Source organism: Acomys russatus, chromosome 20 (genome assembly GCF_903995435.1).
Source record: "Acomys russatus chromosome 20, mAcoRus1.1, whole genome shotgun sequence".
Taxonomy (NCBI): Eukaryota; Metazoa; Chordata; class Mammalia; order Rodentia; family Muridae; genus Acomys; species Acomys russatus.
Window position 1 is genome coordinate 27,437,692 of NC_067156.1, and position 15,603 is coordinate 27,453,294.

The 15,603-nt window shown below is 44.3% G+C and overlaps 1 protein-coding gene across 2 annotated transcripts in view; it reads left to right on the top strand.

The window, feature by feature from the left end:
- Positions 1–1,055: 1,055 nt before the first annotated feature.
- The window catches only part of Arhgap26 (Rho GTPase activating protein 26), a 382,948-nt gene continuing 368,400 nt past the window's right edge, over positions 1,056–15,603 (top strand). For both annotated transcript variants that reach the window (XM_051163712.1, XM_051163713.1), the window contains exon 1: positions 1,056–1,557. In XM_051163712.1, the coding sequence (XP_051019669.1) occupies positions 1,404–1,557 (154 nt within the window). In that variant the 5' untranslated portion in view covers positions 1,056–1,403. The remainder of the gene's footprint in view (positions 1,558–15,603) is intronic.

Sequence of the window (15,603 nt, forward strand, 5' to 3'; positions counted from 1 at the left end):
TAATTTAGGTAAGGACAGACCCTGGTCTTTAGTTCACCACTCAGTTCTAGACACTGGGACCCAGCCTATCAAACGCACAGAGTTAGCTGTCTGTCCTGACTCCTGTAAATTGATCAGAGGGAGGGTGGTCACCCTGGAAGGTGGAGAGAGATGCATTCCTCGGCTACACAGTACTTTATCAGGTCCTGCCGTCCACAGTGCACATTATCTGTTCTTAAATACTAGTCGCTGTTCTAGCTGCTGGGACTGCAACACCTGACCAGAGAGCTGTGGCGGCACGTGCCCTCCCCCGAACATATTCCCCCGCCCCGTGAAGCTGTGCAGCAGTGAAGGATAACAGACATTGGACAGAATTGTGTAAAACGGTGCTAGGAGCCCAGCAGGAAAATGAGGCGGCCGAATTCTTGTTAAGTACATGAAAACCACCTTCCTGGGGGCAGCGGTGGGCGCGTTTTGAGCAGGAGCAGCCAGGAGTGGGACTGACAGTAGGGGGCGAGAGGACTGCAGGCAAGGAGAGTTGGTGATTAAAAGAAGCAAACACGTTCTGCTTGGCTGGAAGCGGGGTGTGTCAGAGCGCTTGGAGTTCTCCTGGGTAAGGGGATGTATTTTGAGTGCAAGATCGACTGCTCAGTAGTGTCGGGTGGGCTGCGGCGAACAGCATTCTGGATTTTATTTATTTTTATTTTTTATTTTTTGCGTGGCACTCCGAGGCTCTTTGGTTCCTTAGATCAGCAGAAGTCTCATTTCAGGCTCCGGTTAGGGCCGCACGGGGTGGGCCAGGTTCAGGGTCGCGGGGGCGCACCCATCACAGAATGCAACACCGGGCTCCAGTTCAGCAACCACCGCTGAGCGAGAGGGGGCGGGGCTTGCTCTGCGGACTTGGTGGTGGTGTGGGCTCCGCCTCTCAGTCCAGGCCCCGCCTCTAGAACGATATGATTGGATTAGAACCGCGGAAAGGCAGGGCGTCCTCGGGCGTCCCCGGGGGTCGGGCTGAGGCAAGTACGGTGATTGGCCCTGCAGGGGATTAGGTCATCGCTAGCAGGTTCGGGCGGCCCGGACGCCGGCGGGGCGGCCGAGGCTTCTGTGAGAAGGCGCTCGAGGCTGCTCGAGGCTGCTGAGGAGAGAGCCCGCAGAGGAGGCGGGGAAGCGGTGGCCGCGTTCGTTCCCTTCCCGGCGCCGCCAAGGGTCCGCCACCGCACCTCCTGCTGGCGTGCCGCTCGGTGGCTCTCCGCTGGAGCACCCGCCGTCCGTCCGTGTCTCGGCTGCCGTCCAGAGTTTCCTGCTCCCGCTGACCCCGCGCGGGGCTAGCCGGCGCCACCCACACCTGTGGATCGGCAGTCGTCGCGGGTGTCGGCCGAGCAGCGCGCGAGGCGCATCCCTCTCAGCCCGGGTCCACGGGCAGCATGGGGCTCCCGGCGCTCGAGTTCAGCGACTGCTGCCTCGACAGCCCGCACTTCCGAGAGACGCTCAAGTCACACGAAGCGGAGCTGGACAAGACCAACAAATTCATCAAGGATCTCATCAAGGACGGGAAGTCGCTCATCAGCGCGCTCAAGAGTAAGTGCCCGGAGCGGCGCAGGAGGGCTCCGGGCGTCGTCGCTCAGCTCCGGGTTCCCGGCGCGCTACCGGCTTTTAATCCCCCCCCCCGCCCCCGTACCCTACCGTGTCACCCCCCCCCCCGCCAGGCGCAGAGTGACGGTTGTCCATGCTCACGCGAGGCAAGAAGGATACGTGAAAAGAGCGAGTCATTGCCTCAGAGGAGTCTGGTGGCCCAGCCCTCCGTATTCGGGGACCGCCGGGAGGTGGTCATCCGGGTGGCACTCTGGGTTGGGTGGGTGTGTGAGACACAGGTGTCTCTGGCATGAAGCCAGAGCGCCCAGCCTGCAGCAACCTGCCCGGGAACCCATGGCTTCCCGCTTGCAAGGCTCGGTACCCTTAAGGGGCGAGTAGTTCATTTCGGTGCCCAGCCTTGGCAATGAAGCATTCGGAGGGGGGCACTGCCCATTTCTGTGAAGAGGAGGGTGGTGACTGCTTTGAGCCCTGCAGGAGCGAGCCCTGCACGCAGCTCTAGCCTAGTCGGGACTGTCGGATTCTCTGCGTTGGAGTGGTTGGTTAGCTGCCTTCCTGGGGGCATTGACAATCATCCCTAGACGTATAGATCAGTGCGGTGTACATGTGCAGGTTTTGATTTTCGTGCACAGCAGAAGGTGACAGGGGTGGGAGTAGAGAACCAGAATGTTCCTTTACTCTAAACTGTGGGCGAAGGTTTAAAAATAGAACCAACACATCCGTCTCTCTCCTTCTCCCGCTCCCTTGCTCCATCCCACCCTCCCCTTTGGATATCCTTGGAAATTGCAAAAGCTGAGAGGCGACGTCCTTAGCCCTCACTCAGAAAAAGAGAAGTTTAAGCTCATCTAAAAGGTTCTCTGAGCTTCTGTGAAGCCATTTTTTTTTTTTTTTTTTTTTTTTTTTTTTTTTGCTACTCAGCGCCCCCCAACCCCTCCTCATCTTGGTACAGGGTGTGTGTGTGTGTGTGTTAAAATATGCATGCTGCATAACTTTTGCCCAGAGTTTCTCCCTGTGGCCAAATGAGAACATTCTAGGATTGAGCACCAAGAAGGATTCCTTTTCATTGGGTTCATTTAAAAATAGTTGAGGTGACCTTTTCATTTTGATACTCAGGAAGTAGAGGCAGATAATGGAATTGTGTTAGACTCCTTCAACTTCTCCTGTCTCTGTGATGGGTTTCCTAATAGATGGTATCTCCCAGCTAAGAATGGTTGCCTCACCGAGAGTAAGACCCTAGCTGTGAGAAGGGTCCCCAGGCTTCTTTAAAGAAAGACTTAAAAGACTGAGATGTCATGTAGTAAGCCTGTTGGCTTTTAAAGTGGAAGAGTGAGAAGATGAAATGTCAAGGGTAGCAAGTGCCAGCCTTCTTGGGGGTGAAATAAAAGCTCCGGACAGATGTCAGGAGGCTTTCCAGGGCAGGCTCTGCAGGAGCCTGTGACTTACCTGAAAGGGGGCAGGGTGGACAGATTCTTCAGGCAAAGACCAGGGCCTGTCTTGTTTCAGGGAACAATTGACGTCCAGTTTTAAGTAACGTTGGGGCCCACTTAGAAGTCAGGTCTGGAAATTTTGGTTGACTTTTATGCCTATTTTCTTTCTTTAATGGAAACAGGGTTTCCTGGTACTGCAGGCTCACCTAGAACAGGTGATCTTCCTGCCTCAGCTTCCCAGGAGTGCTGTGATTAAGGCAGGCACCATACCAGCACGGCTGACCTCAGGCCAGCTTTAATTGATCCTCTGTTTCGCTCAGAAAACATAAGAAGTGCCTGCTGTCTCCTGGGCATTACACTGCATACTACAGATGTCCAGGGACAGTTGGCTGCCCCTATGGCTACAGAGGTACAACAAATACTCTGTGGCAGCCTTGGTTTTATTTGCTTGTTAATCTCATGTATCGCTTTTGATTTTGCAAATGAGAGCACAGGCTTGGGAATCATTAGCCCAGAGTCACACAGCTTTATTCACTGGCCTGGATTTTTTGAATCTGTGTGGTCTGAAATAGAAATATAATTCTTGCCAACACAGAACTCTCAGTCCTGTCATATCCTTCTTGTCCAGAATGGAGCCTGCAGGACTGAACTTGCTAGCATTTGGACTTGCACTTTGTATTTGACCATTGAACCTGAGGAAGGTGTTCTGGGTGACTGGCAATTTGCCTTCCCCTGTTTCTGAGAAGCATGAACTCTTCAGATAGGGAGAATCTTTACAGTGTTGGGATTCAAACGTTACCTTCTGATGGATTAGTTCTGTGACTTGGAGAGACTGATAGTGACCTAAGTATGCTTGGCTCTCTGCATCCAACTCCACCCCACTGCTACTACTAAGTACTGCTTTAACAGAGCATTTAATTGATATGACCTTTTTTCACCCTTTAAAACAAGTTTTCACTGGTTTCTTTCCATTTTAGGTATTGTGTTATTGTGAAGTGCCTGCTGCATTGTATTCTGTATAAATTTATACTAAATTTCTCAATCAGATCATCTTTTAAAATTTTTTTATTTTTATTTTTTGTTTTTTTGAGACAGGGCTTCTCTGTGTAGCCGTGGCTGTCCTAGACTCGTCTGGTAGACCAGGCTGGCCTTGAACTCACAGTGATCTGCTTGCCTCTCCCTCCCAAGTGCGGGTTTTAAGGCGTGCACCACCATGCCCGGCTCCTCCAGATCATCTTGATCATTACTGTTAATGAAAAGCCAGTGCTTAAAAATAAACACATGGACGCCGGGCATGGTGGCGCACTCAGGAGGCAGAAGCAGGCGGATCGCTGTGAGTTCATGGCCAGCCTGTTCTACAAAGTAAGTCTAGGATAGCCAAGGCTACACAGAGAAACCCTGTCTCAAAAAACTAAACAAAATAAAAACAAACTACATGGCTATGTGTGCTTAAATAGGTGGCAGTGGTTTTGTTTTGTAACTAGTACAAATCTGAGTTCAGATTTCCTTTGTTTGTGAGTGAGAGGTAGTAAGAATGCCCTCCAGTGGCTGCCAGAGTTTAGCTACACCATTTTAGCATTACTTCTACTCAGTCAATGATGACACCAAGCAGCTAAGAACTTAGTCACCTGCCCAAGGGTCAAGGTATTCAAATACAAGTTGACAAATTCCAAAGATATTGACTTAATCCCAAAGCAACATTGTCATCTGGGTTAGCCTAAAACAGAGCTTCTCTTGTGTATAGCTTTTGAATCTGCCAAAAATCTTCATAAAATGACTTCATAAAAACAAGCCCCCTAAACTCTATATGGTTTCTCTGCCCCTGATACAGAGCATTAACAACATGAGCCTGGTTAATTCCCAGCTACTGTTGGTGGTCACTTGTTCTGTTTTTGAGTGGTACTCAGTCACCCAGGACCCCTTCTTCTCAGTGGCTGATTATTCTTTCAGCCAATATGATTTTGTGGGCTTAGGGTCTTGGTTTTTTTTTTTTTTTTTTTAATTTTTAAAAAAATGTATCCTGTAGAAGTGATAGGTGATGAGTGATCTTGGAGTTTCCTGGGTTCAAATCTTGACTCCAGTGTTTACTAATTGTTTAGTAAGCCAGAGCTCCTCCTCTGTAAAACGGAAATAGTCACTCTGATTTCTCAGAGACTGAGAGACACAGTGAATGCTAAAACAACAAGACCAAACCACACCCATCCCCCCACCCCCCAACAGCAACATCAGGAGCATGTCCCTTGGCAGCTCTCCGTTAGTGGTCACTAATGCTACTGTATGCCAGCATTCAAGGTTGTCAGGACATGGTGCTTCTGAAAACAAAAGGGACAGAGGTATATGTTGTCAGCTCTTGAGAACTCCAGTAGTTGTGTGTGTCAGCCACTGATGGATGCAATTATAGAATTCTGGTAATAGTGTTTGCAACAAGTTGTGTTTGATAAACAAACAAACAAACCAAAACGAAACAACAACAAAAAAACAAAACAAAAAACAAACCTCCCACAACTTTGTTTTTAGTTGTGCTAAAAAGAAAAGTGCCACAGGTTGAAAGGGAACAAAATCTGTAAGTCTCTCAATGTGTCTTCTGTTCCTGTTAACTTGTTGTTATGTGGGGTTTCCCTGTCAGAGGACCAGGCTGTCTGCCTCCCTGTCTACATAACAGGCTTGCAGAATGCGCTGGTCTTACGTGTGACTCTTGGGCACTCGACATAATGAATGTGGTTTCATAGACACGAAAAGCCATTTGTCTGAGGGGATTGGGCTTTGGGGGAACCATGTTTCTTCACAAGTTGACAGTTGATTTCTGCATTTGTCGCTGGGGAATACACCTTGGAATTCGACTTTTGCTTTCTGAGATAGAGAATCCTTATTCTGACAGACAAAGTGCGCAAAAAATGCAGTTTTTAAGGTAGTGGTATCCCTGAGATGCAATTCACGTTATCTTATATAGTTTACATGTTAAAAGCATCTAATGCAGTGGTTTAGTACCTGCTCATGGTTTGTGCAACCATCATCCACAGTCACAGAGCATTTTTGTCATCTCCAAGTGAGCCAATTGTCTATTATTTCATCCTGACCTCTGCAGTTCTGTCTAAGCACTGAGTTTTCTGCCTCTGTAGAGTTGCCTAGTCTGGGCGTTACAAGTGTGCGCAAGCCTGCAGCCACCCAGGTGGCAGTAATTGCCTCTAGGCACCTAGCGCATTTCATGTGGGAGATGCTGAGTCAATTTATTCTTTACAAGATAGGGGTTTAAATAGAGGTGAGGGCATGTTGATTTACATCCAAGGGCCGGGAGAGTGTGTTCTAGTGTTTTCAGTCTGTAGGAAGGGTATGGATTCTACCTGGTTTCATGGATGCAGAACTACTAAAGCAAAACTAAGACTCCAGCCCCTCCAGCCAGGTTAGGATGGCTATGTAATAGTGAACGAAGCCATTTTTCAGGTTGCTCTTCTGCGGAGTGATAGGTTTTTACTAAATGAAATGAATGCTTTTATGTTACACTAGCTGACCCCATACTTTTTATGGTCCTCATTGGGAACAATGGGCCTTTTTCATCGCATTCTCAGCTATTTCTGATGTTGTGATCCCTTTTCTTTCTCTTCTATCCTATTCTCAAGGTGAATTTAACACAAACAAATAGCCCAATAAGAAAGTCAGTATATTTCATTTTATTGAGCATTTAGTAAATGCCAGTTCCTGTGCCAGGGACCGCAGATTGTACCATGCTACCATTCTGTAAGATGAATGTAGTTGTCTCTCTGTATTTATGGGGGTTTGTGGATACCCAAATCCTCAGATGCTCAACTCTCTCTTTTATTGTTTACATGTAACCTGCACATATCTTTCTGAATACTTTAGGCAGCTTTAGGTGGCGGCTAATGCATACCATAATGCATACCATAATGCAAATGCTAGGGACATAATTGTTACATGCTGTATTGTTTATGCAATAATGACAGAGACGTGTTTGCATGTGTTAGGCACAGATACAGATCTTTGCCCGCCCTACATATTTTCCATACTGGTTGGTGGAAACTGCAGATATGCTGGACTAGCTGCCCTGTCCTGTTTCTGCATTTCTGGGCTAACTTGTCAAAATTCACGCAGCGAGGAAATCGTGTCACCAAGTTTTGAACCTGGCAGTGGTCTGCTGGTCTTCCTCTCAATAAAAATGCTGGTAGTGAAGATGCAGAGTTTCCATAGATCCATCTTGCAGTAGGGGAAACACAGCAGGTGCTAGGCCAATTGAGAAGAGCATACTAGCACTTTATAGATCCCCAGCCCTGAGTAGCCGGGGCTAACTGATATTTTGTATTGTACTTTGAGATTTTTCTCACCCTAATAGTCTTAAAAAGAGCCTTGAAGGCTGGAAGGGTAGATTAAAAGGGCAGCCTTTTCTGACTTGTCTTTGTAAAACATCACTTTCTTTTTGGGGACTACAGGTGATTAGCAGTGATTTTTTTTTTTTTTTTTCTTTTTCGAGATAGGGTCGTCTGTGTTAGCCTTGGCTGTCCTGGACTCACTTTGTAGACCAGGCTGGCCTCGAACTCACAGCGATCGGCTGGTCAGTGATTCATTTTTTAATGGAGTAATAGAGCATTGAACAGGGAGGCCACAAACCGATTCTTGGTCTGAATTGTTAAAGTGAATGATTCGTCTTCTTTATTCATTAGAACAACAGTAGAATAATTACCAAATGTGTGTATTTTAAGACCAGTTCAGGCTGGAGAGATGGCTCAGAGGTTAAGAGCACTGCCTGCTCTTCCAAAAGTCCTGAGTTCAATTCCCAGAAGCCACATGGTGGTTCACAACCATCTAAAATGAGACCTGGTGCCCTCTTCTGGAGTGCAGGCACACATACAGTCAAAACATTGTATATGAAGTAAATAAATAGAAAGATTTATTAAAAAAAAAAAAAAAAAAAAAAGACCAGTTAACCTTTCTCAATTCATTAGCAATTTTTTCCATGGTGAGAATGAGCCGTGTGTGTGTGTGTGTGTGTGTGTGTGTGTGTGTGTGTGTGTGTGTTGTATATGCATGTGTGCAGTTGTGTGTACCTGTGCCTGTGGTGCACATCATGTGTCTGCTCTATCAGCTCTGACTTACTCGGGGCCTTTCACTGAACCCAGAGCTCACCAGGCTGACTAACCTCAGGTGCTCCTATCTCTGTTCTCTGTAGCGCTGAGGTTACAGCTCCACATGTGGCCACACTGGATTTTTAGGAGGTTCTGGGGATCTAAACTCGGGCCCTCATGATTGGCAGCAAGAGCTCGCACCTGCTGAACCCCCTCCCTTAGCTCCAAGAACAAACTGTTTCTGAATGGCGTACACTCTCAAAAGATGTCCAGTGCCACTTCGATTTGCTTAGCAGTAATTATGTTACTCACAAAAAACCTTAATGGGGCAAATAAATATGGATCCAGGTAGCAAAAAAATGTTCCAGTTCCTTTGGTTTACTTAGCAACTTGTGAAGAAAAGGGGGAAAATGACTTTCCTAATTATTTGTAAGTGGTGGTAATTTGTGATACTGACATTTGGAGTATTACTCATACAAATATAAACAACAGTAACGCTAGCTCTAAAAACATCTGTGCATGTTTCTCTATTTGAGGTTGCATGGGATAAATACATCTAATCTCCAATCTTCAACCCTCTACCTGTGGCTTAGAACCATCTAACCCTGTTAAATAAGGAATAGACTTTGCTCTTTAACTGGCCTTGAGGTTTATAGAACATTTGAGTAGAATATATACAAGGTTCCCATCATAGCTTAGAATGTCTGTTCCTTCTGGTTTCTCCTTATTTAAAAAAAAACTCTCAAAATTCTGCTACGTCTGTTATTGCTGATTAACCAATATTAATTTAATATTGATTCTATTTTAGCTTCGTGGTGTTGGAGGTTGAAGCTAAGGCCTTGCACATGAGAGTACACTCTATACCCCTGGCCCCTGATAGACTATTTAATGAAAGTTTCCTGGTGGTGCACAGTGGATGGACATTGACAGGGTACAATGGCTTGGACCCATTGCAATGCCATTATAGTTTCACTGTCTTCTGTTCTATCATATGCCTTTTCTCTATCGCCTACCAACCGTGGATCTTTCTCATTGTCTTTCCACTTTTGCCCTTTTCCAGACTGTTAGATACTGAGAACCAGTCTGTAGCCTTTTCACTTAGTAATGAGCACTGAAGGTTCTTTCGTGTCTCAGTAACTATTGGGTCTTCTTGTTGAGTGCCAATATTTGTTTTCGTCTTTCATCTAGTGAAGGGCTCCTTGATCACTTCAAGTCTGGACAATGATGAATGAAGCCAGCAATCATTTTGTGCACAGGCACGAGTTTTTTGCTCATTTGGGTAAAGTCCAGGAATGTGATTGTTGGCTCATATGGTACGAGTGTGTGTTGTTTTATAAGAAATAATCAAACTGTCTTCCAAAATGGCTCCAGCAAAGAGAGAGGGACCCTGCTGCTCTGTACGTGGCAATGCCACTGTTTGCATGTTAAGCATCTAAGATGTGGAGGAACTCATAATTAGCCCCACTCTCCCAATTTTCTGGTGACATATGCTATTGAATAGTTTTCACAGTCTTATTTACCATTTGTGTATCTTCTGTGGTGGGATGTCTGTTCACATTTTATTTTTTGCTCATTTTTCAAGACAGGCTTTTAAAATTATTATGGTAAAATATACATGGCACAAAATTTACTACTTTAATAGCTTTTAAATACTTTTGTACACCTCAGTGGCATTGAGCATATTCACAGTGTTATGTAACTGTCTGTGTGCTCTAATTTCAGAACTTTACTGGCATCCCAAGCTGAAATTGTACCATAAAATAAGGACTCCTCACTCCAGTCCTGCTCTCGACCCTGATAATCTTTATTTGGTTGTCCTAGGCATTTTTAGAATCATACAGAAGTTATCATTTGTATGTGGACTATTTTATATGGCATGATGTTTTCAGGCTTCATCTATGTTATACCAGATACTGAGTTTGATTTCTTTTTATGGCTGTGTGTCTTAAATGTTAATTACTAGCATCCACCACAGAGAAGCACTATTCTTTCTCCAGTGAAGTCATGGAAATAATTTTCCTCGCTTTTTTTTTTTCTTTCCCTACAGAATGAGCAGACGCACCTGTATTTGATAGGCCAGGTTATCAGCTGTCTCCCAAGAACAGTCCATCAGGGTTCTTTTCAGAGTAACCATTTGTTTCAGGCCAGCATGCTTTGGGGGAGTAGTTTTTTGTTTTTAAAGTTTCAATGTTAATAATTTACTTGACAAAGAATTCAGCCGTTTTAAGTGGCTTATGGAACAATGACCAGAATCCAGTTGATGAAAATTATTGTCACTCTGAAAGCTTCCTCATACCTGTTTGCAAGTGCCTTCCCTTCTCAAGCCATAGACAGCTATGGACTCCCTCCCCTTTCTCTAAGAGTCATTGCTGAGAATTGGAGCTAAGTTGAGTCACATATTACGTAGTCTTTTGTATCCAGGCTCTTCTACTTAGCATGTTGATTTAAGGCTGGTCTGTGTTCTCGCTTTTATTAGTAGAGTGTTCCTTTTTATTGCTGGAGAGTATTCTGTTTTGTAAACTCTGAGTTGAGTTCCGGTTGTTAGCTTTTTTGAATGATGCTACTAGCAATGTTTACATATGAGCCTTTGTGTGGGTCTGCTTTCAGTTCTAACTTCATGTATTACCTCGGAGGAGGATTGTTGAGAAACTTAGCTTAGTACAATTTTGATTTAAACTCAGGTTTAAGGGAAACTTAGGTTTAACTTTTAAAAGCCTGACAAATCGCTTTCCACAGCAGAAGCACCGTATTACCCGTCAACAGTGTATGAGCCTCACCGACACTTCCTATTATCTCTTCTTGGTGGTAAAAAAACTACTGGAGTGATGTATCTCATTTGGTTCTAATTTGGATTTCACTGAATGCTAATGATGCAGAGCTGCTTTTGTTTGTGCATTCATTGGCTGTGGGGTCACGTTATTTGCTGACATGTGCATTTATACACATACCGTCCTCTTCTTTGTCCCATAAAACTTTTGATGATGAAGTGAACAGTACTTAATTAATTTTGTCCATTTGTCTTCTTTTGGAGACTCTTTGTTTCCATTTGCAGTCCTCTCACGTGTATGTCAGGACCTAAGGACCTAGGAGATTGGTTTTTAGCGGGGCAGTGGTTCAGCTGTCTGCTCTATCTACATAGGCATCTCTCATAGTGGGTCTCATAGGCAGGCAGGCATTCTAGGCTTAAGACAATGACCCAACCCCTCCCTGAGCTGACAAAGTTTGAATGATGTTAGGACCACAGAGGTATTAGAGAAAGCAATTTCTGAAGGCTATTATCCTATCAAGGCCATAGCATTTCTAAAAATTAGCCAAAGGAGGGTTACCATTATAGACCTAATAGTTAAAGCAGTTATTTTAGATTCACATTAATGATTGGCTTTGTTTTTAATTTTGAAAATTACAACTCAATCTATTTCAACTGATAGACCTTTTTACCAGGAAAGAAAACTTTCATGGACAAATTGAGAGCTCATACTCAGCTTTTGTCATGTACTTTAAAGCCCTGGACTACACTAAGGACTCGAGGGGGTGAGGGAACAGGTGTAGAAGCCAAGGGAAGATGCGTTAGTGAGACCATTTGTTACTGGAGCACAGTGGAGAGGAGTGAATGGGGTGAGGGTGCGGGGGGTGGGGGGTGGGGGGGGAGGGGTCTAGCACCTAGGTCAGAACTCTTGAGTACTTACTTGAAAGGACATCCATCCTCACTGTGATGGATGGCCATGAGAGGTTGTTACGCGATTCAGTTTATGTTTTAAAAAGATTATGTGGATCAGGCAAGCCTTTAATCCAAACACTTGAAAGGTGGAGGCAGACAGGAGGATAAGAAGTTCAAAGTCGTTTCTGCTGCATAGGGAGTTCAAGGCCAGCAGGGTTATGTGAGACAAGACAGTGGCATGAGATGGAACAAGGAGCCAATTAGGAGGCTGTTGGGATAGAAATAAGAGCATGGCACCTTGGACCGGGATAATGACATCAGAGGCTGGGCGCTTTATCAGTAGAGCTAGCATGGTTTGCTGCTTAATTGAATAGGACTGTTAGAGAAAAGAGAGAAATCAGGAATAACTCAGAGGTTTTTGACCTGAGCTATTATGTGAATGATATTATGTGAAATGAATGATTTGTCTGAAATAGAGACGAACGGAGGAAGATGAGGTATAGGGAGAAAATTCACAGTGTGAATGGATTACCTGGCTCAAAGGCAAATTAAAATGACACTGACGCATGCAACTCATGAGAATGTACTCAGAGAAGTATACAGAAAAAAAGGCTTTCTCTCTCTTCTTCTTCCTCTTCTTCCTCTTCTTCCTCCTTCCACCCTGCCCCAATTTTCTCTTTTTCCTTCCCCCTTTCTCTTTTTCTTTCTCATTCTTAGTTCTGGAGATCAAACTCAGTGTTTCACATGATAGACTAGGTGCCCTACCACTTAGTCACACACGCAGCCCCAAGACTCTTTCACTCACATTGGAACACTGTTTTCTGTGCATTATGTTTTCAAAATGGAATTTTACTACATACATTTTTGTTTTACTTTCCCCATGGCTCCTGTATCTTACTTTCTCTACGTCAGCAGCACATGTATATACTGAATACCTTTTTATTAATTCAGAGGGTTGATGATTGGGTCATCTCAGTGTTTCAGTTAGAGAAGGAGCCGCAGTGATCACTCCCATGTCTGCCTTGGTGTGTGGGTCCCAATACCTGAAATATTTGGGTCTGTTGTGGACACCAGCATCTCTAGGGTTTGCAACAGCCGTTATTCAGGTCTTTTCTTTTCCTGTAGCTAGTTGGTTTGGCGCTTCTGAATACGTGCTAGATTATGTTTCTGGAGCTTAGCTTAGTTTAATTGGAAGCATTCTGAACAGGCTGCCTTTTGAGGCACGGATACTGATACTGAAAGAAGGAGGTGCCCCCACCCCGCCCCACCCTGTGTTATGCTAGGGTGAGAAATACAGGTTTCCTTATTAGTCTTAGTCCTGTCTAATATCTTTTCTGAGCCATAGATTCCTACAGTACAGTGTGAGATGAACTGTACTTTGCTCATATCGAAGAGACTCTTCCAAACTCAAACTGTGGGCCTAGCAGGAAAAGCTGGTTTGTTAAGCTGAGAACAAAACAGCATTAGTAGCTAAAGGACTTTTTATAAATTAGAGTCACTGGGGTTTCCACATTTTGTAGAAACCCAGAGTGGAGAAAGAGAGGAAATAGTAAGGAAAACAGCTTTGCAGTGGGGGCCAGAAGCTGTCACAGCATGTTTATGTCTGGCTCATTTCACCTTGGTTGGAAGGCACAGAATGCTGCAGAGGGTGAGTTTGGAAACTGGGCAGTTGCCTACTATATTTAGAAAGAGGAGATTCCTGGGGTTGGGTGGGGTGTGCATGTACATGTGTGTGTTTTCTTTGCCAGATGGACAAAGGTTTGGGGCTTGAGAATTCTGGATCAACCCTTGTTAGCTAGCCAGGCTCTCAGGGCCAACTCAGTAGCTATGCTTTGACTCCTGCTGCCACACAGGAAAAGCCAAAATAAACTGTTTTGTATGGTTTGTAAAGACACCACAGGTAGGTTTTAAAGCTCATTTGATCTCGCTGTCGTATTGGCATTTATGTTTACTGCAGGCTTGTTGGGACACTTTGAAAATATGACCTGGCATATCCCAAGTAGCTTCAGCATGATTTCCAGGCAGCCGAGTTGAACTTTGGCTGTTTCTATGTCAGGGTCACTGTTGAGCAGATAAGACCCAAACTGCAGCAGAGTTCTGGCTGTGTATCTCATTGTTACACTTGTGGGTCAGCTGTGGACAAAGAAAAATGCAATTAAAGTAGCATATTTTCTTTTACTCATGTCTGTTTCTTTGTCAGAGCAGATCTAACTAGTTAATATCTATAAATGGTACACAGAACAGAAGGCAAAAAGGACTGTGAGTGTTCTTCCAACCGTGGGACTTGATCTTCAATTCCACTGAAAACAACATTTCAGTATTGTTTTGGATACTTTTAAAATGAAATATATGAACGTGTCAGTAAATATGTGTGTGTATTCTTTGTGCACTTATATATGCTTATTCATTTAGAATAACTCCACATGTATTGTTATGTACCTAATTGTGATTTATTTTACATGTTCTGCATGTGTACATACATTCCATCATATGGATGAAACTTAAAAAAAAATTCCCCAATTACACAATTAGATTACTTCAGATCTTTGGGCTGGAGGTGTAACTCAGTTGATAGAGTGCTTGCCTAACATGTATGAAGCCCTGAGTTTGATCCTCAGTTATGTATAAAACTGGATATCAGGACATATGTCTATGATCACAGCATTGGGAGGGTGCAGGTAGGATGACCAGAAGGCCAAAGTTATTCTTAACTATAGGGAGTTCCAGGCTAGCCCCTGGACTACCTGAGACTTTGTATACACACACATACACATGCATGCATGTATAAAAACATATGTATACACAATCATATATAAACATGTATATGTACACACAAATGTATAAATAGTTATGCATTCATATAGATGTATATAAACATGTGTGTACACATGCATTTAAACATGTTTATGCACATGCATGCACATGTATATAAACAACATGTGCACACACATATGCTTCGAGGTGTATACCTCTGGGATGGGACAAAGTAGTGATCAGATCTGTAGGATGAGTTCCTACTCTGGAACTGCCCAGCTAAAAGCACTATATATGCGTATTTTTCACTGTCATAGATATGCTGGGAATTTGTAAAAGAAGTTCTGAGTGAGCTGGATTTCCTGAGCCATGATTTTTAGAGTAGGAAGTCAGCTTCTTTACTATTTAGAAGAGCTTCTGTAATATAAAACTTGGAATTTTCTTCGGACTTGTATGTATTGTTCATCTTAGGATTAAAAGCTATAGTGAAAATTTGTCCCTAGAATGTCATATAGCTGTGTCTTAGAGTCACCCAAATACAAGGCCTAGTCTTATATTCTAGTGTGCTGTTGTTGAGTATTCATCTGGGATAGTATGTGCTCTATTCAGGAGGGTTGCCTGGTGCTGAATCTCCTGAAAAGCTTTGGTGATTGGAGGTAGTGACTTTGGGCATGTTTTATGTACAGTCTCCCCCATGGTGACTCTTCCTACAGATTTTAGCACGTCTTTGGTATTTAGAACAGCGCCTATTGGTCTATAGCAGTGGTTCTCAACCTGTGCGTCATGACCCTTTGAGGTTGAATGACTGTTTCCCAGGGGTCACCTAAGACCACCGGAAAATACAGATATTTGTATTATAATTCATATCAGTAGCAAAATTATAGATATAAGATAGCAACAAAAACAGTTTGTGATTGGGCGTCACCACAGCATGAGGAACTGTAGAAAAGAGTCTCAGCATTAGGAAGGGTGAGGAGCATTGGTGTAGAAGAATGTGCTGGTGGAATCTGTCAAGAGTGGACCAGGCACTTGCACACACCCCCCCCCCCCCCCAGTGTTCAGCATCTAGAAAGGAGGCAGGGGAATCACAGTCACACGCAGTGGCCCCAGGGCCAAGTAC